General features: G+C 45.7%; 2 protein-coding genes across 3 annotated transcripts in view; one reads left to right on the top strand and one right to left on the bottom strand.

Moving 5' to 3' along the window:
• The first annotated feature begins 27 nt into the window (after nt 1-27).
• Nucleotides 28-10,564, top strand: PCBD1 (pterin-4 alpha-carbinolamine dehydratase 1). 2 transcript variants are annotated; one of them, XM_082222245.1, is made up of 5 exons: nt 28-187; nt 7,964-8,095; nt 8,556-8,636; nt 9,853-10,134; nt 10,172-10,564. In XM_082222245.1, exons 1-4 carry the CDS (start codon nt 185-187, stop codon nt 9,949-9,951), a joined length of 315 nt encoding a protein of 104 aa, XP_082078371.1. In that variant the 5' UTR covers nt 28-184; the 3' UTR covers nt 9,952-10,134; nt 10,172-10,564. The 2 variants fall into 2 exon arrangements, with proteins under 2 accessions (XP_082078371.1, XP_082078370.1); XM_082222244.1 differs by lacking the exon at nt 28-187 and adding an exon at nt 1,492-1,623.
• SGPL1 (sphingosine-1-phosphate lyase 1) overlaps nt 10,376-27,760 on the bottom strand; it is a 41,986-nt gene continuing 24,601 nt past the window's right edge. Inside the window, exons 7-14 of the mRNA XM_082222084.1 lie at nt 20,735-20,823; nt 19,367-19,472; nt 19,072-19,170; nt 17,023-17,172; nt 16,013-16,251; nt 14,969-15,115; nt 14,161-14,281; nt 10,376-14,038 (exon numbers count right to left, since the gene is read on the bottom strand). Of these exons, the coding sequence (XP_082078210.1) occupies nt 13,895-14,038; nt 14,161-14,281; nt 14,969-15,115; nt 16,013-16,251; nt 17,023-17,172; nt 19,072-19,170; nt 19,367-19,472; nt 20,735-20,823 (1,095 nt within the window). The 3' untranslated portion in view covers nt 10,376-13,894. The remainder of the gene's footprint in view (nt 14,039-14,160; nt 14,282-14,968; nt 15,116-16,012; nt 16,252-17,022; nt 17,173-19,071; nt 19,171-19,366; nt 19,473-20,734; nt 20,824-27,760) is intronic.

Raw genomic sequence — 27,760 nt, 5'->3', positions numbered from 1 at the left:
TTAATCATTGAAAAAGCTACCCCCGCTCCCAGTGAGCAGCCTGCGGACAGAGGCCCCGCCCTCTTCCGCCAACGCAAGGCCGAGAGCAGGACGTCTGCGAAGCGCCCGGGCGGTGCTATGAGCGCCCGCCCGCCCGCCCTCCTGTTGCTTGCACAACCCGGCTGCTAGTTAACCGGCTGCAAGCATGGTAAGTTAGAGAAGGTGCTTTCTTGTTGCAGGTTCTTGCACGGTGGCTTGCAAAGCTAGCTTAAGAGATCCCTCCTGGTGCAAAAGCGGCGGAGGCACTGAAGGAGGTGGAGCCGCTCAGGTGAAATAGGTGGACGAGTTAATGCGTAAGCCAAGTTAAACGCCCTGCCCTTCTTTAAAGGAGGGGTGGGGCGGGAGGAAGGGTTTTTTGTGTGTGTGCTTAGGCTCAAGACTCGAAGATGGGGAGAATCCCAATGTCTTAAGGTGATACTCTCTTTTGCATTTCAACGGATCTCTCTGAAAGCTGTAGTATTTCTACGGCTACGACGGTTGTACTCTTGTTAGGCACACGGCCAGTCATAAAATACGGTGGTTTGGCGTCCTATAAGAACCGTGGCACCTTTGAACCCAGCAGAGCAAGGGGGTGGGCAGTGGGGGGAGGGATGGAGAGACCGTCTGGCATTTTCTATTTTTAGCTAGGGGGTGAGGAGGGGCTAGCCAGGTTTCCCCCCCCCCCCAGGTGAAGCCTCCAGAGGGGTGCCATTGAGGTTCCCAGCATGTGTGTATATGTGCGCACAAATGCATGGGTGAAATAAAGCCTAATTTTGTTCCTGGCTAGGTGTAAATATTGCTTTAAGAGCCTTCAGCTTTGAGATTGCTGCTCCTGTTTTTGGGAGGGACTGAAGCAGACAGGTGAAAGAGGCACTGAAATCAGCCTTTCCCAGCTTTGTGTCCCCAGATGTTGTGGGATTCTGTTGTTGTTTAGTCATTTAGTCGTGTCCGACTCTTCGTGACCCCATGGACCAGAGCACGCCAGGCCCTCCTGTCTTCCACTGCCTCCCACAGTTTGGTCAAACTCATGCTGGTAGCTTCAAGAACACTATCCAACCATCTCGTCCTCTGTCGTCCCCTTCTCCTTGTGCCCTCCATCTTTCCCAACATCAGGGTCTTTACCAGGGAGTCTTCTCTTCTCATGAGGTGGCCAAAGTATTGGAGCCTCAGCTTCAGGATCTGTCCTTCCAGTGAGCACTCAGGGCTGATTTCCTTAAGAATGGAGAGGTGGGACTCTAACTCCCATCAACCCTGACCACTGGTCTTGCTAGCTAGTTGGGATGATGGGAGTTGTAGTAAAATAAAATCTAGGTACCCAAGCTTGGAAACATCTGGTTTAAGGCACACACACCCTCCCAAAAAAGGACTCTGGGAACTGTTGTTTGCCCCTTATAGAGCTTCAGTTCCCTGTATCTTTAAACTACAGTTCCCAGGATTCTTGGGGGGACGTGTGCTTTAAATGGATGGTGCATACGCAGTCAATGTTTCATGTCTGAGTTTTGGGGGAGTGGAGGATGTTGTTGCCTTTTGGGTAATACATTTTGCAACTTTTGCCATCCCCAGCTGAAGCCTGAAAGGGAGTTGCTATACCTTTCTAAGTTCCAAGTAAGTAGACAAAGTAACTTCTGCTGTATGCCTGAATTAGCTTTTCATGCATCTGTTGTTTATAACTGGGTCCAGGAAGTTAGAAAATTGCATTTGCTGGTGTGACGTTCCCCCTTAAATGCTTTCGGCAGTCTGCTGTAATGAGAAGCATGTGGACTTTAATGGTTTGTGGAAAGCATGTGGAAAGCGTTTTTTGTTTCCTATGTTGGAGAGGAAAGGGGGGAAAAGCAGATCAGATCTGTGAGGCATTAAACATGCACACCCACAGCCTAGGACTCATGGTCAGAAGCATTAGATAGGGGAAGCAAGCTGACAAGAGGCATGAGACTCAGTGGGTAAGGAAATGGTTAAAGCTAGTGGCTGTCAACACCAAGGATGAAGAATCCTAGTAACAGGTTTACTCATAAGCCTGCAAACTAAAGTAAAACAACATAGGTTGGGACCAGTTGTGTTGATGTTCCACTGCAATCAATAGGGCTTGAGTTAGTCATGACTAACTTAAGCTCTACTGACAGCAGTGGGACCTAAATGCAACTCATGCAGTTTGGATCCAACCCTTTGTGACCTTTATAAACAGACAATTGCCAAATGAATTGGAAACTGTTTACTTTAGGACCTAATTACAAGCAGCAATGAGATTGCTAGTGGATACCTTGTTCTGGCTTACCACAAATGCGTGCTCTCCAGATATTCTGGACCTCACCTGCTCTCTCCGTTCCTAACTGTTGGCCAAACTGGCTAGGGATAATGGGAAGAGCATCTGCAGACTTAAGGTTGAAGGACACTGTTCTCCACCCATCATTTGTGTCTTCTGAATGTCTTCATCCTGAATGCCTGCCATTTTTAACAGCAGCACAACATCACAGACCCTGCACAGGGATGGGGAACTTGCTGAACTCCAGCTCCCATCAGCCCCAGTCAACATGGCCAGTGATCAAGGATGATGGGAGATGGGGTCCAACAAGATGCTGCAGGTTCTCCATCCCTGCCTTAGCAGGTGAGGCCTTCTCTAGGCTTGTCTACATGACTTCCATATGCATCCTTGATGGATGTAATCTCTCTCCATTTCTGGGCAGCATCTGAAAGTGGGGCAAAGCCTGCCAAATTAAGTGTGCCAGGAAGAGAACGTCGTCTTCAAAATGAATAGATGAAATCAAGGAGTGTCACTTTAAAATCCCATTCTTGCATTGTATGGCAAGGTTGCATAATTAAAGTGTTGATTTGTTTAACCTATAAAAGGGTGGTTCAATCCCTCTTTTCCCCCCATGGAAAGAAGTGGGTTTTTTCAATAGGACTGAAAGAATTGATTTATCCCTGCTTAGTCATCACTACCTTATCTTGTTTTTTTGTCATGGGCCGGGATTTGCAAGAGTTGTGGCACAATCCCACTCCCAGAGACTTAACCCTTTCAGGAGTGGAGAGCCTGCTTTTTGCAGTTGCCTTATCCGGATTTGCTTTTAACCTTCCATTAATTGCTGGAGAACTAGCCACTTCAAGGATAAAGTGGAAGAACCGCACCAGTGTGTGCTGGCTGCCTTGACAGCACCAACATCCATCTTAAAACTGAATGCGAGCTCTTGAAACATCCATTCCCATGGTAGAGGTGAACCCGTTTTCCTTTTCTCTGGTCAGTTGCCTCCTCCCTTCTAGCAGGCGGTTTATTAGAAGAGCAAAAAACTGTGGGCTCTGACAGCCTCCCTTCCTCCTGTCCCTTCTCCTTTATTGTTGCTAAGATACCTTGTGCCAGCTTATCTACTGATCTCACTCAAAGGGCAAAGGCTGGAGCTTTATTGCACCGAGCGGTGTTTACTCAGTGCAGCTGCACTTCAGCAAAACAATTGGCTGAGATGAAAATGGGAAGAAACCCCTTTTGAGTGACTCCCTGAATATTCCCTGCGGGGTATAGGGGTGAGGGTCCTGCGACCCTCCAGATACTGTTGGACTGGAAACTCCCATCATACCTGACTGATGGGGCTGGCAGGAGTTGGTAGTCCCAAACATCTGGAGGGTGCCCGGTTTGGGGGGGGCTGTTCTTTAGCCCTCCGTGAGCTTGCTGTTTTACAGTAGGGTGGCTGAAGTGCATCTCTAGCCATACCTAAGCACTGGTCATCTTGATGGGAGCTAAGGGGAATAAAACAACATCTGGAGGATCAAAGGAAAGCCCCCTCCTTTTGGGGATTCCAGCCTTGTGAAGGTTTCTCTTCCTCAAACTCAGCCCTCCAGATGTTTTGAGACTACAGTTCCCATCATCTCCCCACTGGTCCTGCTAGCTAGGGATCATGGGAGTTGTAGGCCAAAAACATTTGGAGGGCCGAGTTTGAGGAAGCCTGCTCTACACACTAGCAGTGTGAGTTACCTCATACACAACAGAAGCCTCAAGAACCTCATATACATGTATGTGTGTGTGTGTGTTTATATATGACCAGAATCTTGAACAATCCACATCTTCAGCTGGTTTGTAAGATGGTCAAAGCAGGAACCTACCAGGCATCGCCTTAGTGATGCTTCCCTGATCTAATATGAATACTGTTTTCATAGAATTGCAAAGTTGGAAGGGACCCTGAGGTTCATCTGATCCAACCCCCTGCAATTCAGGAATATGCAGCTGCCCCATATGGGGATCAAACCTGTGACCTTGGCGTCATCAGAACCACACTCTAACCAACTGAGCTATCTACAAAAGCTTCTTTGTTGTCCTTTTAAGAAACCACAGTGGCATCTAATCCAAGCAAATTGCCCTAACGGGAAAGGCAGGCTAATTACAGAAATATTTGATATTCAGTAACTTATCTTAAGTATTGCATGGTGATGCAAAGTTGTGGTTGTGTTATAAAACCAATGTACAGTAAGCCCACAACTTACGCAAGTTTAACTTGTGCACATTCAGCCTTTGGTGCTTGGCAAAAACAAATTCTTTGCTGTGTTTTAGTTGTTGAAAAGCACAACCCACCAGCATAGTGCTGTCAACTCATGGATACTGGTACTTTAGGGCAAGTGGGAACTGCCCTGCTAACCTCAGTTGGTCCAAAGCCAGCCCCCAGCCCCACCCTCTTAACTGCCTTCCTACTTGCAGGGATGAAATTGCCTGCCAGCTTCCTCCACCTCAGCCTCCGTCTTGCCCTTAGAGAACTCTGCAGAGATGAGGATGTGGTCCAAGCTAGAACGTGTTGACTCTGCCTGTCCTAGGCACCAGCCCCACCTCCACCCCCTTTGGTGCTCTGCTAGCCCCTGTTCTAGAACGGAGCCCATCAATGCATGGGGGGACGGACGACAAAAAAACGAAAAGGCTTTACAAAAGGAAACAGGTTGGCAAGGCTTCTACAGCCTTGTTAAATGTTCCAAAATGTATAAAAGTTTATTAGAATAGTCAGTTAAAGATGAGGAGGTAAAATCCGTCATGGTAAAGTGGACAAGAGATCTAGTTCACAACATGTTATACTATTAAGGAAAACTATATGAAGATCTTCTACCACTGGTACATAACACCGAGTAAATTAGCAATAATGGACAAAAATAATTCAGACCAGTGTTGGAAACACAAGGAGGTGGGATCAATGTATCATGTTTGGGGGACCTGTAAAAGAACGAGGGAATTTTAATTTATAATGAGTTGGAAAAGATGTTCAAAATTTCAATTTCCCCAAAACCTTAGGCATTTCTTTTAGGGATAATTGGGAGGGAGATTCCAAGAGACTTAAAGAAACTATTCATGTATGCCACCACAGCGGTGAGCGTTTGATTGCACAGAATGGGAAAGTGAAACCATACCAGTAAAAAAAAAAGATTGGCTGATTAAACTGATGGAATATGCTGAGATGGACAAACTGACACGGCAGATAAGGGATCAAGTGAAACAAAAAAATAGTAAAGATTGGAATATATTTCAACAATACCTGATAGACCACTGCGGAGCACTAAAAATTTTGACTGGTTTAGATTAACTCTTGTAATGGGAAACATTAAATAGTAATGAAAAAGTTTGTTACCACTAACCTAGCTTTATTATGATACGCACTCAACCAAGAACTTTAAAAGACCCAAGTAAGAAGGGCGGGGAAGTCAGAGGTAATTAGAATATCAATGAATCAAAGGAACAAGAATATATCTTTATTTTTCTTTATTATGATTTAAAATTACATGTTTATCAATAAGAAAACTGAAATTTTTCATTGTGATTTCATGTTGAGAAAGCATTTCTGTTGTAAAAAAAAACTAATAAAGATGAACTAGCAAAAAATAAAAGTTCCCTAGCTAGCATCCCTCCTCTTCTGCAAAAATAAAACATAAAAAATTGAGACTACTTTTGAGTAGGTGCCTTGTGGATCTACAGTCCCACCAGCAATTAGCACAGGATGGGAATAGCTGGCAAGCAGCAAGTATGATACAACTAGTAGGCAATGGGCTGTGTTGGGACACACAGTCTCATGACCTTATAGAAGACCTTGCAAGGCCATGGCTTGGCAAAGGCTGGTTGTGCCTCCTGCTGACGACACTGCCTTACGTAAGCCAGCCTATCCTTGGATCGCCATGGATTGGGAAGCTTGTTCTTGCATAATAATGGTGTGGTTTTTCTCCACCTTCCCTCCACCCCAGCAGTAATAGCAGTTACATAAAATATTACCCAAAGTGGTTCAATTTATTATCCAAATTCTGGTTCAAACAAAATCTGCTGCAGACTGGGGAGGGGTTCATTGCATTAGAGAGCCTGCTTCCAATAAGTTACTGTGCTATGGACAACAGTACTGGCTGTTCCCGATTTGCCGCTCTCTGTCCCTCCCAATATCCAGGTAGTTTAAATGGCAGAACAAAGTAATGCAATAGCTTTTAACCATTAACCACAAACAGGCTGGTTAATGTGTAGCAGTGTTTCTCTCCCCCCATCCCCCTTCACTGGGAGCCAGCGTGGTGTAGTGGTTAAGGGCGGTGGACTTGTAATCTGGTGAACTGGGTTCGCCTCTCCGCTCCTCCACATGCAGCTGCTGGGTGACCTTGGGCTAGTCACACTTCTCTGAAGTCTCTCAGTCCCACTCACCTCACAGAGTGTTGTGGGGGAGGAAGGGAAAGGAGAATGTTAACCATTTTGAGACTCCTCAGGGTAGTGATAAATTAGCAGGATATCAAATCCAAAGTCGTCGCCTTCTCTCTTCATATAAACATGGGTGCTTCCTATTTCCCAGAGAATAGCCACATGCTTTAAGAAAAGCTTTCCCAAAGACAGGAAATGCACTGCACCCCAACAGCGCACATGATGTGACGTTGGAGGCATGCGTTGTGGTGCAATTTAGGAGAGCGTCTAATCAAAGACACCAACTGCATGACGCAAAAAACCAAATTGATAGCAACTTGTTGACAGTGAAAACGCCTAAAATCAGGATTCTGTTGCTAGTGTTGCTCTTTTCTCTAGATTCCAGGTAAAGTTGCCAAGCAGTGTGTACCGTTGTGTCTTCGAATCGGTGGTGCTCTTGTTCATAAGCCCTAGATGTATAGCCTAGTGTAGCTGCCAAGACAGAGCCCAGGGAGTAGGGGATACAGAAGGGCTTGCAATTTAGCCTGTTGGCCAAAGGATGGGTTCAAACACCTGGACTTCAACTCCTATAAGTACTAGAGAGCATGGCCATTGGCCAGGGGTGATGGGAGCTTTGTCCAACAACATCTGGAGAGCTCCATTCCTCACCTCTACTGTAGGTAACATATACACTGGGCTGTTCCTAATGGCATATTACAATTTTTTTGTGGGGTTTCCCACAAAGAAAGGAAAAAAATGTAGCTGAAAGTGGGGCAAACATCTTGTCAGATGTTCTCACACAGATGGTTCAATTGATCCAAAATAACTCTGAAACAAGTGAAGTATGAACACCTTACCCCAGGCATGGCCACACTTGGCCCTCCAGATGTTTTAGGACTACAACTCCCATCATCCCTAGCTAACAGGACCAGTGGTCAGGGATGATGGGAATTGTAGTCCCAAAACATCTGCCTGCCTTACCCTATCAAATGGCTCGTGGACAAATCCCTTCCCACACCTGACCTGCTCCAACGGACGTTCTTTGGTTGCTCATCTGTTGCTCAGCTGCAAGTCAAAGTCTACTCGCATGCATGGAACAAACCACCCTCTGAGCTTTCGGTCCGAATTACTTTTTCGAAATGGGGAGTTGAGATGTTTTGCTTTGTCATTCGCTGATGTGCGCACTAGTTTGTTTCTTCTTCCAAGACCGATTGTCCTGCTTTCCACCCCAGTTGAGTGTGTGCATTCCAAATGAAGCTTGTATTACGAAGTTCTGAAGGTGATCTTAAAGCTCTTGTGGCAGTTCCATTTTCTCTCTCTTGTTGTTTTTCCTAGGCGGGAAAAGCCCACAGACTAAGTGGCGAAGAGAGAGAACAACTGCTGCCCAATCTCAGAGCTGTTGGATGGAATGAGGTGGAGGGTAGAGATGCCATTTACAAGGAGTTCCACTTCAAGGACTTCAATCGGGTACAAAGAATAATAATATCCCCGCATCATAGTTCTTTTGTCTGCATTTTATTCCAGGGAAGCTCAAGCAGGTTTACCTTCCCGCCGGAGCGGTATCTATTTATCTACTTGTACTTTGATGTGCTTTCGAACTGCTAGGTGGGCAGAAGCATGGTCCGAATAACGGGGGCTCACCCCGTCGCGGGGATTCGAACCGCCAACCTTCTGATCGGCAAATCCTAGGCTCTGTGGTTTAACCCACAGCGCCACCTGCGTCCCCACCCCTCAGGGTAATAGCTTAACTTAAATGCAGTTTAAGCCTCCCATTCTCTACCAAATTATTACATTTTTTAAACTCTGTAAGAGTCAATGACAAGCTTGTGCAGAGAGAAATGAGTATTGGTTGATATTTATGAAGTTCATCATGTGCGAACTTCCATGTGTGTGCTTTCCTAACTCGCCCTTTGCATCTCGTGAGCAGGCCTTTGGATTTATGACCAGAGTAGCTCTGCAGGCAGAAAAACTGGACCACCACCCTGAATGGTTCAATGTCTACAACAAGGTAAGAGAGAACAGTTGGCTGTCCAAGCTTAGACAAAGCGGTCTGCGGCTGCAATCTTATAATTTACACCATTCACCTGGGAATAAGCCCCGCTGAGCTCAACGAGGCTAACTTTTTGAGTAGACATGAGTAGGATTGAGCTGCATGTGATTAAATGCTACTGGCTTAAGATCAAGATAACCAAATGTGCTTTCCATCTCCCCAATTCCCATTGTGTTTCCCTCCCCCCTTAAGCATGTACCATTGAGGAGCCTAGGAGAGGGGTGTTAACCCTCCCTCCAAAATGTCACCTACCAGCTACATTTTACCCCTGCCAGCCAACTTGGGCCTGTCCTCTTCCTTTCAAAGGTATGGTATTCTGCAGCGGCTTGACAGGGGGCAGTTAGAAATCCAGGAAGCTATCTTAGACAGAGCCAGAAGATGGGTGCAACTTAGCTCAGTATAGTCTACCCTTGACTGGCAGCAGCTGTCTATGTATCAGGCATGGGGTCTTCCCAGCCCCAGCTGCAAATGCTGGGGACTTATGCTGAAAACAAGTCAGATTCTTTACTACTGAACTACAGTCCTCTGCCTGAGTAAACAACTCTTCCTTTTCCAATGCAAAAGAAGGGGAAGGAACCACTAGGGCTTTGCTATTTATGCCTATAGCGTAATTCATAGTCTTCCTCTTAGGTTGCATAAAAGGAGGATCGTGTCCCTTGGCCAAGCATCAGTATTTCTTTTTTCCACTTTAAAATCAATGTTTCGCCAGCAGTTAAGAAGCAATAGAGCTCTTTAGAATTCCCCTAGATCCAAAGTGGATCCTTCTAATGTATGTGGCATAGATGAAGCTAGAGTTTTCCAAACACTGTGTTGGCTGCAGTGTGTAGGTGTGTTGCGCCAATGCTCCCCACACTCCTCTCGGGGCCGGAAAGGGGTTAGTTCGCTAGTAAAAACTGAACTACTGTGTCACAAAATGATGCAAAACTGAATTATACAGTGTTGTGAAATGATGCATGTCTAAAAAGCATGTCACCAACATGGAAAGTTCTGGATTAAGCCTTAAGTTGTGCTGGTGTACTCTCTGGAGCTGAGAGTAAGAGGTACTTCATACTGCAGTACTGAACTTTTAAAATGTGCTCTACTGCTCTAGGGTGCTTGCAAACTTGATGTGTGCTTCCTGTATTCCCATTCAGCATGATGACTACATTTTTGTTTTCGTTTTTTGTATTTGTAGGTTCACATAACCTTGAGCACCCATGAGTGTGGAGGCTTATCGGAGCGGGATATCAACTTGGCCAGCTTCATAGAGCAAGTGGCAAACACGATGGCTTAGAATCGGCCATCCTTGCCATCTACAGTCTTCTGTTGGCCAAGGCAATGCCAAGGGAGAAGAGTGAGATGTTGATGCAAACAAATATTTTTATCCAGTTGCTAACAGAGCCTTAGTATTAGCCCACTACATGATGGTACCCTGACATTTTAAAAATCCATGCCATTGCATTATTTTGTTTTTTTTGTCAAAGCTCTCTCATGGCATGTTTATTGCCTCTCAGAATTCAGTGTTGCTACTCGGTAGTCTGTTCAAGCAGTATTATACAAGCACAGTAAAAAGCTACCTTTGAGGTAGGCGAGATACCATCCAAAACTGGTTTGAAGTCCATATCGTGATATCAGTTTCATAAATTTTGACCTGCCAATATATCGTGAATCATGGTGTATGTTTGTGCTATGCAAAAATCACACTGTGGGGACAACTGTGAAGCCAGCCAGTGCCTCTACATAGCTCTATCCTTTATTTCAGACATCGTGATATATCGGTCTTTTGCAATGTTTTTAGCTGGCAATAAAACCAGGTATCGCCCAGCCCTACCTGCCATACAGTTAGTTACAGTCAACCTGGCTTGTGACTTAAGCAGTTTACAATAAACTTAACATCTGTCCCGTTACCAGAGTCTTACCTTCTTTCTGCTGAAGGACATATTCTAGAACACCAATGAGCAGACTGAACTCAAACCAGGCATTTTCTCTACCAGGGCACGATAAATGATTGCATGCTTTTTGAGAAAAGAAAGGGATGTGTGCATGTGTGGGATTTTAAGGCAAGCCTGCCACCTTATCCAGCATCCTATTGGGTGGAAGAAAGTCACAGGACTGCCCTCCATTGCCATGTCCTCTTTTCAGCTTTACAGTTACTTCAATGAGCATAATTAAATGGTTTGAGTATCGACCTGGGAGAGCAGGGTTCAACTCTCTACTCGGCCATGATGCTCACTGGATGACCTTGGACCAGTCACCATCTCTTAGACTAACTTACCTCACAGGGTGGTTGTGAGGATGAAATGGGGAGGAGGAACCAAGTACACTACCTCGAGATCCTTGGAAGAAAAGTGGCATATAAATGTAATAAAAATGTCTCTAAAGTTTGAGGTGGGTGGGGTAGGGAACTAGGATGACTTTCGGATCCAAACCATTTCCTAGAATGTCCCATGAGAGAAGGGAGAGAAGTCCCTTGAGAGGTCCAAGCTGTGATGTCAGAAGGACAGATCCAGTCCATGCTATGGCCCCTGGGACCATAGGATTGCACCCTTTAGTAAACAACATCTTTGAGTGTTTGTCTCAAATACAGTGGTACCTTGGTTCCCAAACAGCTTAGTTGTCGAACAAATTGACTCTCAAACCCGGAAGTGTTTTGGTTTGCGAACATTTTTCGGAAGCCAAACGTCCTCTGCAGCTTCCGATTGGGTGCAGGAAGCTTCTGCAGCCTATCAAAAGCCATGGCTTAGTTGCTGAATGGTTTTGGGAGTCGAATGGACTGTCTGAACGGATCAAGTTCGAGAACCAAGATACCACTATACAGTGGTACCTCGGGTTAAGTACTTAATTCGTTCCGGAGGTCCGTTCTTAACCTGAAACTGTTCTTAACCTGAAGCACCACTTAAGCTAATGGGGCCTCCCGCTGCTGCCGTGCCACCGCTGCGCAATTTCTGTTCTCATCCTGAAGCAAAGTTCTTAATCCCGAGGTAATATTTCTGGGTTAGCGGAGTCTGTAACCTGAAGCATATGTAACCTGAGGTACCACTGTACCTGAAAAGGAAAATGGAATGTACTCTCACATTTTATACTTTTGTAAAACCAAGTTAAAAACAAATTTGGCAGCAGACCTGCAGTTGTAATAATACTTGCTAATTTGTGGAAGGCTGTACAATACTTTGGGAGGAAAGGCCCCAATAGGTGAGTACTTACTGTCTTAATTTGAAAAAAGTTTACCGGTGAATGCAGCTCTACATTTTAAAAAATCTTATCTGCTAAATGGAAAAGTCATCCCAACAATATTAAAAAACAACTATTTTTTTCTGCCCTAGAATTTTTTTATTTTAAACCTGGAATTGTATACATGATGCATGATAAAGTAAACATGGATTATGCGTTCAAAATAAAATAGTACCGAGACAGTATCCTACAGGATATTTTTTTTAAAAAGTGGTATGCAAACACATCTTCGACTTCCTGATTGGACTGCAAAACCCAACTCATTTCTTGCAGAAACTGACAAGAGTTTCATTCCACTCTAAAACATAATCAGAACTACTTGAAACACATTTCTGGGTGAATTATGCACAAGGATGCGATGGTCAAATGTTTCCCTTTCTTAAACAATGCAGAACTGTCAACTTGGTGAACAGCACACAGTAGTAAGTTATCATGAGTTCTGTACAAGTCCAAGTTGTATGCAAAGCATTCTGGTTGGACTGGCTAGATTTAAAACTAATTCAGAAAGATGGCTATGGAGGGCTAAGCCAATATTCCCAATAGTCAAAAGGGAACATGTCCCGCGGAACAAATCAAGCCACAAAAAGGATTCTGTCATAATGGCGGAAAACAATGTGCTTCACAAATCTACAATTCTGTAAATTCACATTTGTGCTTCCTTCAAAGGAAGCACTGCTACCAAGTAGGAGGTAATGAAATATTTCATGAGACTGACCCAGTGAAGTACTTAGTGCTCTATCAAAATGGCTCAAGTCCCAACTGAAAACTCTGCTTTCAGCCTCACTTCAAGAAGAAGCTACTGGTGCCTGCTTTTCTCAGCTTTGCGCAGGAATTATAGCTGTTTTCTAAAAGCAAACTGTATACAATCAGAATACAAGTGAAGACCACTCCTCCTAGTCAGCAGGTAGCCCAAAACACAGTTGTGAAGTCCTGTTCTACCTATAAATAGGAACGGGGAGAGGAATGTTTTCATTATACCTGAGGCTGATTCACCACTGAGGTTGCTTTCAGTGTAGTACCACAAGAGAGTTGATCACCTGTTGACTGACGGTATTCAGCTCCCTTCCTGGGCTTCCCAGGGGGAATGCTATCAACATTAAGGCAAACCTGTGAGTGCTCTTTTTAGAAATGTGCCTTACAGTCAACGCAGCACAAACAAAGCCAAACGGAGTCCGCTATTGTAAGATTACATTTAAAACAAAACAAAAAGTTGATGTTAGTGCTCTCCACTTTTATAAAAGCTCACAACCAGTTGCAGGAAGGAGAGCAGAGCTCTGGACTTCTCAGAATCCAATTCTGGCACCTAGGAATCGCAAAATCGCTTTCTAACGCTGCTGAGAGTGCATTATTTTAAGCTGGAGCAAAACATTCAGATAACTGAATAAGTGTGTTGCCCTTGAAGCTGTTCCACAGATACGCCACAACTCAATAGGGCTGTGGGCGGCACTGTAAAAAAATCCAGAGAAAGAGGAAAGCAGCAAGACTGTACCATGGGGAAAACGAACAGAGTTAAGTACCTCGTATCTCCCTTTCAGAGCAAATCCCACACCTGGTGATTTGGAAAAAAACAAACAAACAAGTTTCTCCTTTCTCCTCTTCCAACACTTTCAGTTCTTTTCCCATGGCTCATCATTCAGCACAAACAGACAAAGAAGCCAAGCAGGAGGAAGGAAAGGAATGTATAGATTCTGAACACCTGAGAATGAGGGGAGTAGAATGGAGTCGCAGTGGCCATAAATATAGCTGTTCTGTTGAAGACTAGTAGTAGCAGCAGTGAGCAAGTGTGAAGAAACACAAGGAGTTAGTATTAAAAAGAAAGGGGGGAGGGAAACCACTTGACTCTGAAAACTCACATAAACAAAATGGTGAACAGAGCCGATGCTTATCAGAAAGAGAGATGGGACAAGAACAGAGATCAAGCTGCCATATGATCTGCAGGAGGACCAACATTCCCTTCCCCTGGAATTCTTTAGAATACCATCCATCAGCGGACAAGGCACACAGAATCAGTGGTGGCCTGGAGACCCATTCACATGTGCTTCAGACGAAGGAGACATTTCTGTACTGTACAGGCAGTCCAAGTAAGCACCAGCAATCTCTGAAATCATATTCCTGTCGGGGATGGCTTGGGCCATGCCATAGATAGCACCCTATAAAAGACAAAACAAAAAGAAAAGTCAGTAAACGTGTCCAAGTATTTTTTTGCAAACGCAAGACGCTCCTGCTGAAATTCAACCCAAAGCATCCCCTTTGAATTTGAGGGTCATCTTACCAGGCCAGTAGTCTTGCCCTTGGGGAACTTCATGATATCATGGACACATTCTTTGATGTCGTTCAGCAGCCGTTCAACCACCCCAGGCTTCGTGTGCACTTGGGTTAAGCAAAAATGAATACTAGGGAAGGAGATATTTAAAAAAATTAGCTTTGCTCCCAATAGTGCTGTTCTGTTTTGCAGGCATTTGTACATATCCTTTCTTTTAGTTCTAGAAAACTGCTGGTAGATCCAAAGAGTATCTTTCATCCATACACGATGCTCACCTGTGTGGAATACAGCAGCTGCTTTGGGTTTCGAACATAGACTGGAGCTGGCTGTAAATTTACATGAATGCAACAGGAAGCGCTGCTTCTCTGTGCTTCCTGTTCCTCTTGAGAAACCAAGCTATTTGTTCGGAGCGTTGTGAAGTCACAGAACACCCAACGAGTCAATACCTTTTTCGCTCTGCTATTGAAATGCAGAAGCCATCTGTGTCAACACTTTTTTGGTTTAAAAAAATAGTTAAAAAAGAAAGCGCCTTTGCGAGATCAAATGGGGGAGAAGCTTCCCGCCCTCTTCGCATCGTGGCACAATGGCATGTGAATTCCTTTGCCCTTCCTCGCCATGCCCTCTCACTCCAGACACTTTAGAGTACTTGGCTCACATAAAATGTAGTAATTTCTGATGTGGCTATTGCGGTAAATAGATTTTACTCGGGGGTGGGGAGGCGGGTGCCAAAACAGCTCCTTGACTGTTGCTCATTCTCCTACCTCCCAGGTGATCATCAAAGCACTCAGCCCAGAGCCCACAATCAAGACAAGCTCACCTTGGAGGAAACTGCAGAATGTTCAGATTCCATCCTCTTGTTATTAACATGTTTGACAACCGATATATGTCAAATGTGTCCGACCCCAAAGCAAGTGCAGACACCTCGGGATTTCCAAAGATGAAGATGTCGTCAATTTTCCGCAGCCTTAAAAAGACACAAGTTTAAAAAGTTTACACTATTATTATTTATTGAATTTATATACCGCCCTATACCCAGAGGTCTCGGGGCACTTCACAGAACAAAATCAAAATATTCCTATTGCCTTTTAATACTGACGGGGGGGGGGGGGAATGATGCATACACCCTAATTATATTTAATTCTGATAATATTGTTCAGATTTTTATTATCGTCAAAGGCTGGCTTTCCCTACCTCTAAATTCAGTGAAACCCTCCATCTCTCCCTAAAAGAGCACAGAAAGCAGTTACTGATCAGTGTCACCCTTCTTCCCCTCTAGAACAGCTGCAAGGAGCAGTTCAGAAGCTTCCCCACTGTCTCTTAACCACGGTTTCCAGAAGGCTGACAAATACGCCACTGTTAAAGGAAAATGTAAGCCAACACTTCCAAACTCCTTGCAGCCATGCTGGCTGGAGGAGGAGAGGGCAGCATGTGAGCTTTAGGCTTGCACAGGCCTGTTCATATCACACTAAACAATGGTTTGTCTCAGTGGTGGGGAACCTGCGGCTCATGGTCAGAGATAATGGGAGCTGTAGTTCAACAACATCTGGAAGGCCATAGCTTCCCCATCCCCTGACCAGCATGACATCTTAATGAGGCCAATGTTTTCTTAAGTTTTCATAGAGTAAGTCTGTGTGCCTCTCTTCTTCAAGGAGCTGCCACCACCTGCTATCCCAAGGATGGGGGGCTCTTTTAGCTTCATGGGCCATGTCCTTATCAGGATCAGCCTCATGGGCCAAATTTGACAGGTGGACAAATTTCAACAACATTATGACGTCACGGATGGCAGATGGGTGGCCCCGACCATCTCTCAAAATCTCTATTTGAAGCATCTGGCTTTGTCCCCTTTAAACCCCGCACGTACTCTGCTTCGAGGAAGCGCGCAGCTGCAATTATCTTCCTGGTGTATTCCACGTATCCATCTTCTCCTATGTGCATCATGGTCGCCCAGCAAGCTGCGATGAGGCCACCTGGCCTGGAACCAGACATGGTAGGGGAGGCGTAGATACCTCCTGGCCAGTCAGGGGCAATGAAGAACTGATACTGCCGATATCTCTCACTGCTGTACAGGATCACGGAGGAGCCCTTTGGCGCATAGCCGTACTGCAGAGGAAGAGATGGGAGTCCAAGTTGCAAGGCAATAAGCAGCAAGCATTTAATACAAATCCCCCCACACAAGAATCTGATGGAGACTGAATTCCACAGACATGTTCAAACCTCTTCTGCAGGGAATTGCAGGTAGAACCGGCAACTTAATGATTCCACACTGGCTTCAGTGATTTTTAAAATGTTAAGTGTGGATTTTCTTTTTTCTTATAAAGCATTGCAGCTGCTGAAAGTCTATGGGCAGGTGAGAGCTCTGCCAGATGAGGCCAAAGACCCACCTGCACTGGGATCTCGCGCTCTCCAAGGCCAAACAGATGCCTATGGGAAGCCTGCAAGCTATTTAGAGTGTCTCGTTCAAAAATGGGACATAACAAGGGGACAGGTGTCAACTTGCTAAAAAGACAGAGGATCACATCTGAACCCAGTTCCAAACATTCTGAAGATTAATGTATTAATTAATGCATTTAGTCTTCTATTCAAGTCCACTCCTTTCCTGCAAAGGCAAATTCTCCTGCCCTGTACACATCTGCCATCATGCTTATATACCCTGAACCTAAACAAGTTTAACTCAGATGTGCAGTGAGATTTATTTGCAAGGACTAATGTTTAGGATTGCAGTTTAGGGCAAATGTCCAGTGGCAATGATCACAAAAGTCTTTCCGTACAAATGAACCGGAAGCAGAATTAAAGGAAGCATGCCTGATCCAGTTTGGAGAGTGGACAATCGACTCAAGCTAGATTTCCTCCATTAAACCTGCTTAAACTCACCTTGTGGGTATCTGCAGAAATGCTGGTGACACCTTTCACTCGGAAATCAAAGCCCCCCTTCAGAGGGTACCCTGCCTTCTCCATGAAGACAATGAGAAAGCCTCCCAGGCAAGCGTCCACGTGGAAGGGAATCTTGTATTTCAATGCAAGCTGTGCCAAAGGGGGAAATCAACTTAGTTTCTCCAGCTAAACCAAAAGCAACGAGATGGAAACTTCCTGCCAAGTGTGAACCGCAAAAGTATCAAACCTATTTACATTGTTTGAAAAAACGACTGAGCATTCTTCCCCAAAAAGATGCAATATTCACCATTCTACAAGCAAGGAGGCCCTGACCAGTGGCTTCAGATTCTGGTAGTGTCTACCAAAAGTCCTTCTATTTGTAATTTCCAAACTGTTATCCTCCCTTTGATCCTCATGAAGTCAAGGAACGGGGAGATCTGTATCAATACAAGGTTGCTTCAAATCCAAAACTGATCCCAAGGAACGGACCTTGTGAGGGACGTGTTTTGATCATGTCTTCTTTTGCTGGCAAAGTCAAGGTCGTTCCGACTTCCAACTAAATGCTTGAACAGCTCGTGCTTGGTATTCGCACTACAGGATACTTAAGCAGTATGAAATGTAGGGCACAGCCTTATACCAAGTCAGATCTAGCAAAAATCATTGCCGTTCCTACCTAGAGATGCCAGGAGGTTGAAGCAGGGATATTTGGCATGCAAAACATGTTCACCACCACTGAGCTGAAGCCCCTCTCTTAAGGTACAGCCTGACTCCCACCCCAATGCCCAGGGCAGGATTTGGAGCATAAATTGGCTACATAAATTTGCATGTACAATGTAAATGTATGCTTCTAACCAAGAGCCACAGCTGACACATGCCAGAACATACAGCTCGCTCTCTCCTGAGCTGAGCCCCCACAGGTATCTGCTCAGCAAGTCATACATTTTGCTAGAGCAGGTGACACTTGGTGAAAACTTCCATTGAAGCAAGGAGGAGGGAGCAGTTGAAATGCCTAAGCCAGGGGCCAGCAAAGTTTTTGTGGCTTCGGCCGGTTCACGGTCCCGCAGACGCCACAGTGGGCCGGAGTGCACGCGCATGCATGTGCAAACGCTATTTCCAGTGCTCCTTCCAGAGCGGAGGAGGTGTGCGCAGCTTCCCATTGGCTGCAGCCAATGGGAAGCCGGCCAGCATCGCGGAAGGCGGTCCCTCTTGGGAAACTGTGTACGTGCAGCTACTCACACAGAGTCAGTTAAGGTTTGGCAGACAGCCAGAAGATCATGTGAAGGAGTAAGTATGCCTGGTGATAACAGAGACATGGAGACAGCTCCCTGATTGGTCAAGCTATCTCAAGGGAGTGATAATTAATGGCCTACTAACTGGAATGTGTTAGTTCAGAGTTTGGAGTTAGGGTTCTGTGTGTCAGTGTCAGAGAGAGCTAGCAAAAGATCCGTGTTCTGTTCCTGTAAATAGGCCACTGTATATAATAAACACCTAACTACAAGTTCCTGGTTCCTGCTTCGTCTATCCTGTCTGCAGCCAAGTCGCCAATTGCTTCCGTGGATTCTGCGTTTACTCTGCTAGGTCTGGCTAAGGTCCTGCAACTAGTCAGAAAGTTGCGGAACACCAGTAGGTTTTGCCAATAGTCCCCACTCTGCTCAGCGCTGGTTTAGCGCAGCACACAGGAGCCGACCGAGCGGGTGGTGGGGGTCCATGGGCAGCTTAAACAATCCCCATGGGCCTTAGGTTGCCAACCACTGGCCTAAGCCCACAGAAGGTATGGTAATAGAACCGTTTGCAGCTATCTTCCAAAGATGTGGAGCTGCACTCAGCTACATCAGGATATTGCAATCACTTTGCAAGTGATGCGAGTTTGTATTTATGGACACATGGTGCCATGCAGGAGACCAGTTCTGTACTTGCAGCTAGGTTTTCCAGTCATCAGCTATTGACCCGGGGGCTGGAGGGATAAACTTTGTGTGTTGAAAACAACTCTCCCCCGCCCTTACAGGAAGCAATGTATATCTCAGGTTGAAGTAGCACAAAGGTAGTTACCTCTGCGACCTCCTCAATTGGGTCCATGACTCCATGAGGAAACTGCGGTGCTGAGCAGACCAGCATGGCTGTATTCTTGGTAATGGCTCTCTTCATTGCCTGAAAAAAATCAAGAGGAAACGATCAGGCAGTCAAGATGCCCTATTAGATACCAGTCTTCAGAATGGCACATCAGGCCTGCAACTATGATTGGGATACAGGGCCTTTTGATGAACCCTGTCCTAGGAAGCCCAACGATGTTCAATACTTTACAGAGTCACTATTGATAAGAGGTCTGAGAATATCTGAGCAATACCTTAACATCCACTTGCATCGTCTTGGTCAATGGAATGTGCACAATCTTCATCCCAAAATAATGAGCTGCTTTATCAAATGCTGCATGGACACTCACAGGAACCAGCCTGGGGAAGACAGATATAGCAAGATGTCTCAGAAAACGTTTGTAGTTGCCCGTGATTTGTATCTTTCCTGTTTCATCCTCTCCTTGTCTGCACAAAAATAAACTGATATATACCTGAAAGCCTGGGAGATGTGGGGGACTTAAAGAAATACATGCATCGCATGGACCTCTGATAAGTTGTTTTGCTATTAAAAAAACAGCAACCACACAAGACCACAGTTTGGAAAACTGCACAAGTTATTCTGTATGCCCAGTGGGGCATTTGGCTTGTCGCAAACAAGAGTCACTACCCTCTGCATGGCAGGCAGCTTTTGAAATGGAAGGGCTCGGGGTCGCTGATTCAAGCCTTACATTGGGCAAAAGATTCCCACATTGCAGGGGGGGCTGGACTAGATGATCCTCGTGGTCCCTTCCAACTTTGTGATCCTATTATTCTGCCTCCACTGACAGTTTATTCTTCCATGAACCACCACCAAACTCCAAAGTGCTCCTAGATAAGCAAAAGTCTTTTTTGGGGGGTTGCATTTAGAAGAGGTTTCAAAGTTGTGCTTTTTGAATTCTTGCCATTCTGCAGTGAATGCAGAGTTTAATTCAGAGTACGACTATCAGCCATAGGGGATGGGACTGATGGGAGTTGGGAGTCCGAAAAACATCTGCAGGAACCATGTTTGGTTACCCCTCCCGTTTATTTTTTGATTCCATTTTCTTCGGTATAAAGTATTTGTCAGTACGCCTTTCAACCGATGTCAGAGACTGGGCTCAATAACTGGTTCTGCCCTGATGGGGCTAGGCAACTGGAGCACTTTCAGAGACCTTCCAGTCCTGGAAAGCAGGTCCCAGTGCACTGGACCCACAACTGTGCATTGTGAGCACCAGACTCAGCAGAGTATAAATCACGCAGAAGCTAGCTGTGAAGCATAACTCCTTTTATTTCTAATAGCTACTACAAACTAAAGAACTACTGGCTTGCATGAGTGTTACATCTCCCAGTCAGCCATCTAGTCACTACATAGATAAGACTGTCTCCACACACAGGCAGTCAGTCAGGAGCGGAAGAGTAGAAAAGCAGTTTCCGCCCCCTCCTTTCTCAAAACATCAGATCAGGAGATTCTTGCAATGGGAGGGGGTGAAAATATCAACAGTATTGGCCCAGCATATGCAAAGCTAAAGTAGTGACTGGTCTAAAAAGATGCTTAATGAAAATAACCTCCTATATTAGTTACTTTGTGGGGGGGGGAAATAATGGGCTAATGGGCTACATACATTTCTGGGTGCTTGATTCCTCTCTCATAAGCCAAATTCCTGTAAGCTTTACAGACCATCAGGATGCTCTCAGTCCCACCAGAGGTCATCTGTTAAGAAGGAATTAAAAATAGCAGACACACTTAAATGACCGCATACAAATGGAAGTACCGTCTTATACTGGAAAGTGAATTTTAGTTCCTAGTTATTAAAAACCTTGAAAGAGTGTGAAGTGCACACGCACACAAACACAGAAATATACACACACACACACACACACACACACACACATCACAGGAGAGGATGTAAGTGCCACAGCAACACCAAAATCAAGCCAAGGAGATGCAACGCCCTGTCCTAACAACGGAAGAATTCCACACACACAAATTGCACTAACAGAACAAAGGGACTACAAAAGCTCCTGTAGGCAGCAGGTCTTTTCCAACTATAGGGATATATATATTCATATATATATATATATATATATATATATATATATATATATATATATGCCGAAGAATTGATGCTTTTGAATTATGGTGCTGGAGGACACTCTTGAGAGTCCCATGGACTGCAAGATCAAACCTATCCATTCTTAAGGAAATCAGCCCTGAGTGCTCACTGGAAGGACAGATCCTGAAGCAGAGGCTCCAATACTTTGGCCACCTCATGAGAAGAGAAGACTCCCTGGAAAAGACTCTGATGTTGGGAAAGATGGAGGACACAAGGAGAAGGGGACGACAGAGGACGAGATGGTTGGACAGTGTTCTCGAAGCTACCAGCATGAGTTTGACCAAACTGCGGGAGGCAGTGGAAGACAGGAGGGCCTGGCGTGCTCTGGTCCATGGGGTCACGAAGAGTCGGACACGACTAAATGACTAAATAGCAACAACAATATATATATATTCAACAATGAAACCCTTTCCAGTAAAGAGGAATGGATGACAGCAGTTGTGGTAAGGACTTTTCTGCAGCCAGACTTGTTGGTACACATAAACCCAAAAAAGACATTGAAGTAATCTGAGAAAGGGGGACAGTTGAATGAGAAAGCTGCTTAAGAGACTCTGTTGTTGTTGTTGTTGTTGTTGTTGTTGGCCTGGTGTTGTGGGATCCAGCGTCCAAGCCACTCTTTCTTAACTTCTTTGTGCAAAAGCGTCTCCAAACATTCCAGCTACTGTGCATATCAGAAAAGAGCAGAGTTGTGGTATTTTGAAGATTATGACCACTCTTCATGGGACAATCCAAAATTTATAAGCAGTAGAAATGTAAATGAGAGTCTAGTCCATTACTGAGTGAGGTTGTGAGCGCAATTGCAGAACTGCCACGTTCAGACCCCTGCTTAAAGCTTTGATGTCAACTTTAGCCTATATAACACTGTCTTGGTTACCTTCCAGTGTAGACTATTATCTCCTTGAGACTGTATGAATCACTGTCACACGACATTTATTCTGGTTTTTGCAATATATTGGGCAGCTGGCCAATACCAGGTGACTCAGCAACAGCTGACAGCCTTTTCAAGCATGTATAGCTGGCTGACTTCCTCTAATACAAGGGGGAAGCTCAGAACGTGACGAGCAAAAAATGAAGCAGACGTCTGGGGATATCTTTCTAATTCTGTCTGGGGGGGAAAAAAAGCTGAATGCATTATCTCAAGAATCTGACTATTTTAAGGGGAAAGGAGAGATGTCTTATCACATATATTTAAATATAGATAGATACACACACTCTCTCTTGAAGGAAGTTTAGAGGGTATAACTCTTCCTTGCTAATCTGTCAGTTCCACTACATATAACATTGGCATTCCACAGCAAAACAACACCCTATTATGATTATTTTTCAGCACCTCTAGAGTACTTCCTACATAGCATATGAATAAACAAGAACCATTTCTATGAAAGGAGAGGGAGAAAAAGCCTCATGCAGCAAATCTCAAATTCACCGCTTATGGCACTTGGGCAACAGCAGGTATATTTACACTACAAACCAGTTTAATATTAATATTCCTCTCCCAGGAATCCTGGGATGTGTAGTTCTGTGTGGGAATTCTCAACATCCTCATCAAACTACACTTCCCAAGATTCTTCAGGGGAGGTTATTACAGCTGAACTACCCACAACTATGCCTCAGCTGTGGAAACCTCATGAGAACACAATGCCAGTACTGAAGGTCAATGTAATAGATTTAGTGCATTTACTATAGGGAAAGGCGAATGATATGTTTTTTAAAAAAATAAATGACAAATAATAAAGGCACATATATTGTGGGCGTATGAAAAAAAAGGGTGTGTGCCAGAAGTAATAACTCACACTATAAAAAATTACTTGCAAGATGAAACCACAAAGTCCAACTGAACAAGTACAAATTTAAATCAGCTCCCTGCCATAGAATTGTAGAATTGGAAAGGACCCTGAGGATCATCTAGTCCAACGCCCTGAAATGCAGGAATATGCAGCTGCCCCATGCAGGGATCGAACCTGCAACCTTAGCATTATCAGCACCACTCTCTAACCAACTGAGCTATCCACCTATGGCTTATCTGTGAAACCTGTAATTCCCTACTAATTCTCAGAATCACTGTAACCCCCTTGGAATATACAGCTCACAATTTGTCAATGTAAGAGCCCTCATCTTTTGATTCCTCTCCCTTTAAAAAAACACATGCCAAGAAAGCAAACTGTCATTGCACAAGTCAATACGTCACTCCCGACCCTATCCCTCTAACAAAGAAAGAACAGATGATGCACTGTTTGTTTTTAGCAGAAGCCGGACAGCTGTGAAAACACCAACAAGGAATTGTATGCTGCTCAGCAAGATTCTTATCCCAGTGCTGTTGTTCTTCCCAAGTGGGATTTGAGTAAAGCACTGGCTAGTTTCAGCATGGCATGTGTCTGGGAAGAAAAGGCTGGGCTTATTTGCAAGTGAGGGAAGCATGGGGTGTCATCTCCCCGCCCCGAAATAAATAAAACCAAAGATAGCATTTTCTATACAATAAACTCCTCTTTTATTCTATCCTGTTCTGTGTAGGGAAATTACTTGACAGGAAATCTTCATACTAACCTTCCCCAACCTGGTGCCCCTTCATATGTTGTACTATAACTCCCATCAGCACCTGCCAGCACAGCCACTGATGGAAGCTGTAGTACATAAATCAACATTTGGGAGGGAGGGAAATTCTGCTTCCAGTGCATATCTAGTTATTAAACCCCCCAGAACAGCTGGGCAAAAAAATGGCATTATTCATTTTTCACTTTGTTTCTTGAGAAGATTATTCTGAATGTTGCCAGTTTGAGCAGGGAAGAGCACATTTAAGATGTACATTTCTGAAGTCTGCAGAAGACAGAAAGGGTGCGTGAGAGACCAAGAGGAATATCCTTTGATTCTGGGATTAAAGATCATGGATAGTTTCCTCGTAATAGTGGGAATGGTTTGGCAAGCACAAGAGGCAATGTCAAGTTTGTTACAATGGTAGAGCAGTACGACAGAAGCATGTAATCCTCTTAGTTTGGTTGGAAACCCACAAGACGGCAGCACATCTATGCCCACAGACACAGCAAAACTGGAGCAACACAACACATAGCCTGAACCTCTGGTAAAAACAAAATGCCGCCACTGGCAATTAATTCTTTATGGGTGAGAACAGTGGGACTGCTCTTATGACTTGGCAGGCTTTCACCAGAGGTTCAGACTGTGCGTTGTCCCTAATCTTTTTCTCACTGTTGCAATATATTTTGCATTTGAAAGTCACGTGGAAAACTGGCTCCATTACAGGTTGGAAGTGCCAATAAGGCCTACGTGCATGGCCTTTGAAAATAAATCAGAGGTGGCAGGTCATATGTTGCAAGGGAGGAGACTAAAAATGAAAGTTCCCCATTTCTCAATGTAAAATATGCCCAGGCGCAGTAGATGTGGCAAAGTCACCCTGGAATTCCTTGGGTCAGGCAATAAGACTATTGCTACATGTCAGGGAACTGACATCGGAGGAAAGGGAAGTGGTAAGGCTCCCAGAGACTGGGAGAGAGTCAACAGCCAAAGCAGGGACCAGCAGGGGGAGCGCGGGGTCTCTGGAGGAGGATCTCAGTAATGCTGAGAGAGACGCAGCAGCCCAGGCAGGAAGCAGCAGGGGAGAGAAAGGGGTGAGAGACACTTCGAGCGAAAATAGCGGGGAGGTGTCAGAAGCAACTGCAGGGAGACCCATGCTTCGCCGGAAGCTGCCACGTCGTGAGTCCAGGAGACGCGTTTCCGTTAAGGAACTTCTTTGCTGGAAGCGCTTCCGCAGACAGCCACTGTCAGACTCTACTAGTGACTAGAGCAGACATGTCTGAGGAGCTCTGTCACACACAGAGGTTTGTGGGGTCGCACAAACTCTGAAGGGGCACAATTTTAAGCACAAGCAGCTAACCATCCCCTGACAGCAGTCTGACAGTCTCTGTATGCTGCCTGTGCAGGAGAAAGCATCATGAGCAACCCAGTCGGAACCGGAGACGCAGGGGTTGGAGCTGGTCCAAGCTTGGAAGAAAGGTATCAAGCTCTGGAGGTCCAACTTGCGCTGCAGACGGCGAGGCTCGAGGAGAGAAGGGCTCAGGATGCTGACAAAAAGGGGAGAACCACTCAGTTCCCCAGAAAGGTACCAGGATTGGTGCAGAAGTTTGGGGGGGACCCCAAGGATTACCATGCCTTTAGGACTGAGATGCAATATGCTCTGAATGTGCAGTTTGATGAGTTCCCTGATGAGGAATCGCGAGTTGCGTTCGTAATTGGGCATCTTGAGAAGGGGGCGCGGGACTGGGTTCGACCCCTGATGGCAACGCACAACGATATCCTAAAGGACACTATGAAATTCTTTCGTGCAATGGATATCATGTTTTCCAGCGATATTGAGGAAGGGGTGGTGCGCAGACAGCTAATGGCTTGCAAGCAGGGAAGCAGATCTGTCCGTGAGTACTGGACTGAATTTACCATGCTGATTCACAGATTGGGGTGGGATTTATCGGCAGCACCCATTCAGATGCTATTTGAAGAAGGTCTTTCTTCAGCTGTGAAAGACGAGCTGGCCAGGAGCCCCAGGGCGGTGTCTATGGATCAGCTGACCAAATCTGCGCTGACCATTGGAGCGCGCCAGGAGGCAAGAGCCTTGGAGAGGCGGGAAGGGAGAGGGGAACGTTGGAAGGAGTTACGCATTCCAGACATTCCTGAGCCAGCTTTCCCGCCGGCAGAGCCGATGGAAATCGGAACAGCCCGCGCGCGCGCAGTTTCAAAGCCCAGTGAGGGGGCGAAGAAGGAGGGAAAGGGAGCCCGGAAATGCTATCTCTGCCAACAGCCAGGCCACTTTGCCAGAGTCTGCCCCCAGAGGAAGGAATGGCAAGGGATGGTGGGAGCTGTTGAGGGGGGAGAGCAGGGAGAAACGGAGCAGGTAAAAGCCAACGCCTGGTTGCCAGCAGGGCACTGCAGCCAGGCCAAAGAGCAGTGAAAGTGCCCCTTCCCCAAGTGCCAGTGCCAGAAGCTCCTCGACCTGCTCTAGTGATTGAAGTGTCGCTGGAGCTGCAAAATGGACACCCCCTAAAATTAAAGGCGCTGTTGGACTCAGGCAGCTCCTGCAATTTCATGAGCAAGGAGTTTGCTGCTGAGCACCAGATACAGACTATCCCTTTAAGCAACCCCCTGCAGGTGACCACGATCGATGGCAGGGAACTGTTGGGAGGAGGCGTCAGCTTGCAGACCGTCCCAATGATAATGAGGGTGGCAAGGCACACAGAACTGATAGCGTTTAATGTGGCCACCTTGGGAGGCGCTCCCATTATTTTGGGAATGAGCTGGCTAGCCCTACATGATCCGCTGGTGGGCTGGCATCAAAGAGTGGTTTCCTTCGGTTCCGCACACTGCTTAGAACACTGCAGGGCGGAAAAGGGGTCAGCAGGGGCCCAAGCCACCCTAGCAGGGACGGAAGTAATGGAGAAGGGGAAGGTGCCACCACAGTATGCTGATCTCAGCGACGTGTTCAGCGAGAAGGAAGCGGACCAACTACCCCCGCATAGGCCCTTTGATTGCCAGATCAATTTACTCCCTGGAGCACAGCTTCCTGTAGGCAAGTTGTATGCCATGTCAGACAGGGAGATGCAGGAGTTGCGAGCGTTCATTGACAAGAACCTGAAGAGAGGCTTCATCAGAGAGTCCAAGGCAGCGGGGGGTAGCCCAGTGTTTTTTGTGGATAAAAAAAACACGGACAAGCCGAGGCTGGTATGTGACTTTCGGGCCCTAAATGCAGTGACAGAGCCGGCGGCTTTTCCTATGCCCAGGATTGATGATATTTTGACCAGGGTGCGAAAAGGAAAGATTTTTACAAAGCTGGACCTAAGGGGGGCGTACAACCTGATACGTATAAGGAAAGGGGATGAATGGAAGACCACCATGTTCACCCCTTTGGGGGCATTTGAATACCTCGTTATGCCATTTGGATTACAAACAGGCTCCGCGTGTTTTCAAGCCTTTATGAACCATGTACTGGGGCCTTTGCTCTACAAGAATTGCGTGGCCTTCTTAGATGACGTGTTGGTGTATTCGGAGAATGAGGAGCAACATGTGAGAGACGTCAGAGAAGTGTTGAGCAGGCTGCAAGCCAACAGACTGTGGGTGAAACTGGAGAAGTGTCAGTTTCATACCAAGGAGGTGGAATTCCTGGGGTACCGCTTGTCAGACAAGGGGTTGGCCATGGACCCCGGCAAGGTTCAAGCGGTGCTGGAATGGAAAACACCCAAGACCAAGAAGGATGTGCAGAGGTTCCTAGGGTTTGGAAACTTTTATCGTAAGTTCATCCGAAACTTCGCCCACCTGACGGCGCCCATCACGGACTGTCTCAGCAGCAAAAAGAAGTTTGTTTGGACGGGGGAGGCGGAGCGAGCGTTTGAGGAACTGAAAAGGGCCTTCGCCTCTGACGAACAACTTCTACATGTGGATTTACAAAAAAAGCTGAGGGTCGAAACAGACGCTTCTGACAGAGCCATAGGGGCGGTGCTTCTTCTGCAGCCGGGGAAGGAGGGGTCAGAGTGGCGA

Source organism: Podarcis vaucheri, assembly GCF_965113315.1.
Source record: "Podarcis vaucheri genome assembly, chromosome: 5".
In the NCBI taxonomy this organism is placed as follows: Eukaryota; Metazoa; Chordata; class Lepidosauria; order Squamata; family Lacertidae; genus Podarcis; species Podarcis vaucheri.
The sequence above is the reverse complement of the archived record's forward strand: the minus strand, read 5'-3'. Positions and strand labels throughout refer to the sequence as shown.

Bases quoted from the DNA above. Each gene is read 5' to 3' on its own strand.
- PCBD1 (XM_082222244.1), top strand. From the start codon at position 1,507: ATGTCTGAGTTTTGGGGGAGTGGAGGATGTTGTTGCCTTTTGGGTAAT. The intron at 1,624-7,963 runs GTAAGTAGACAA...TGTTTTTCCTAG, and splicing joins TATACCTTTCTAAGTTCCAA to GCGGGAAAAGCCCACAGACT. The intron at 8,096-8,555 runs GTACAAAGAATA...TCTCGTGAGCAG, and splicing joins ACTTCAAGGACTTCAATCGG to GCCTTTGGATTTATGACCAG.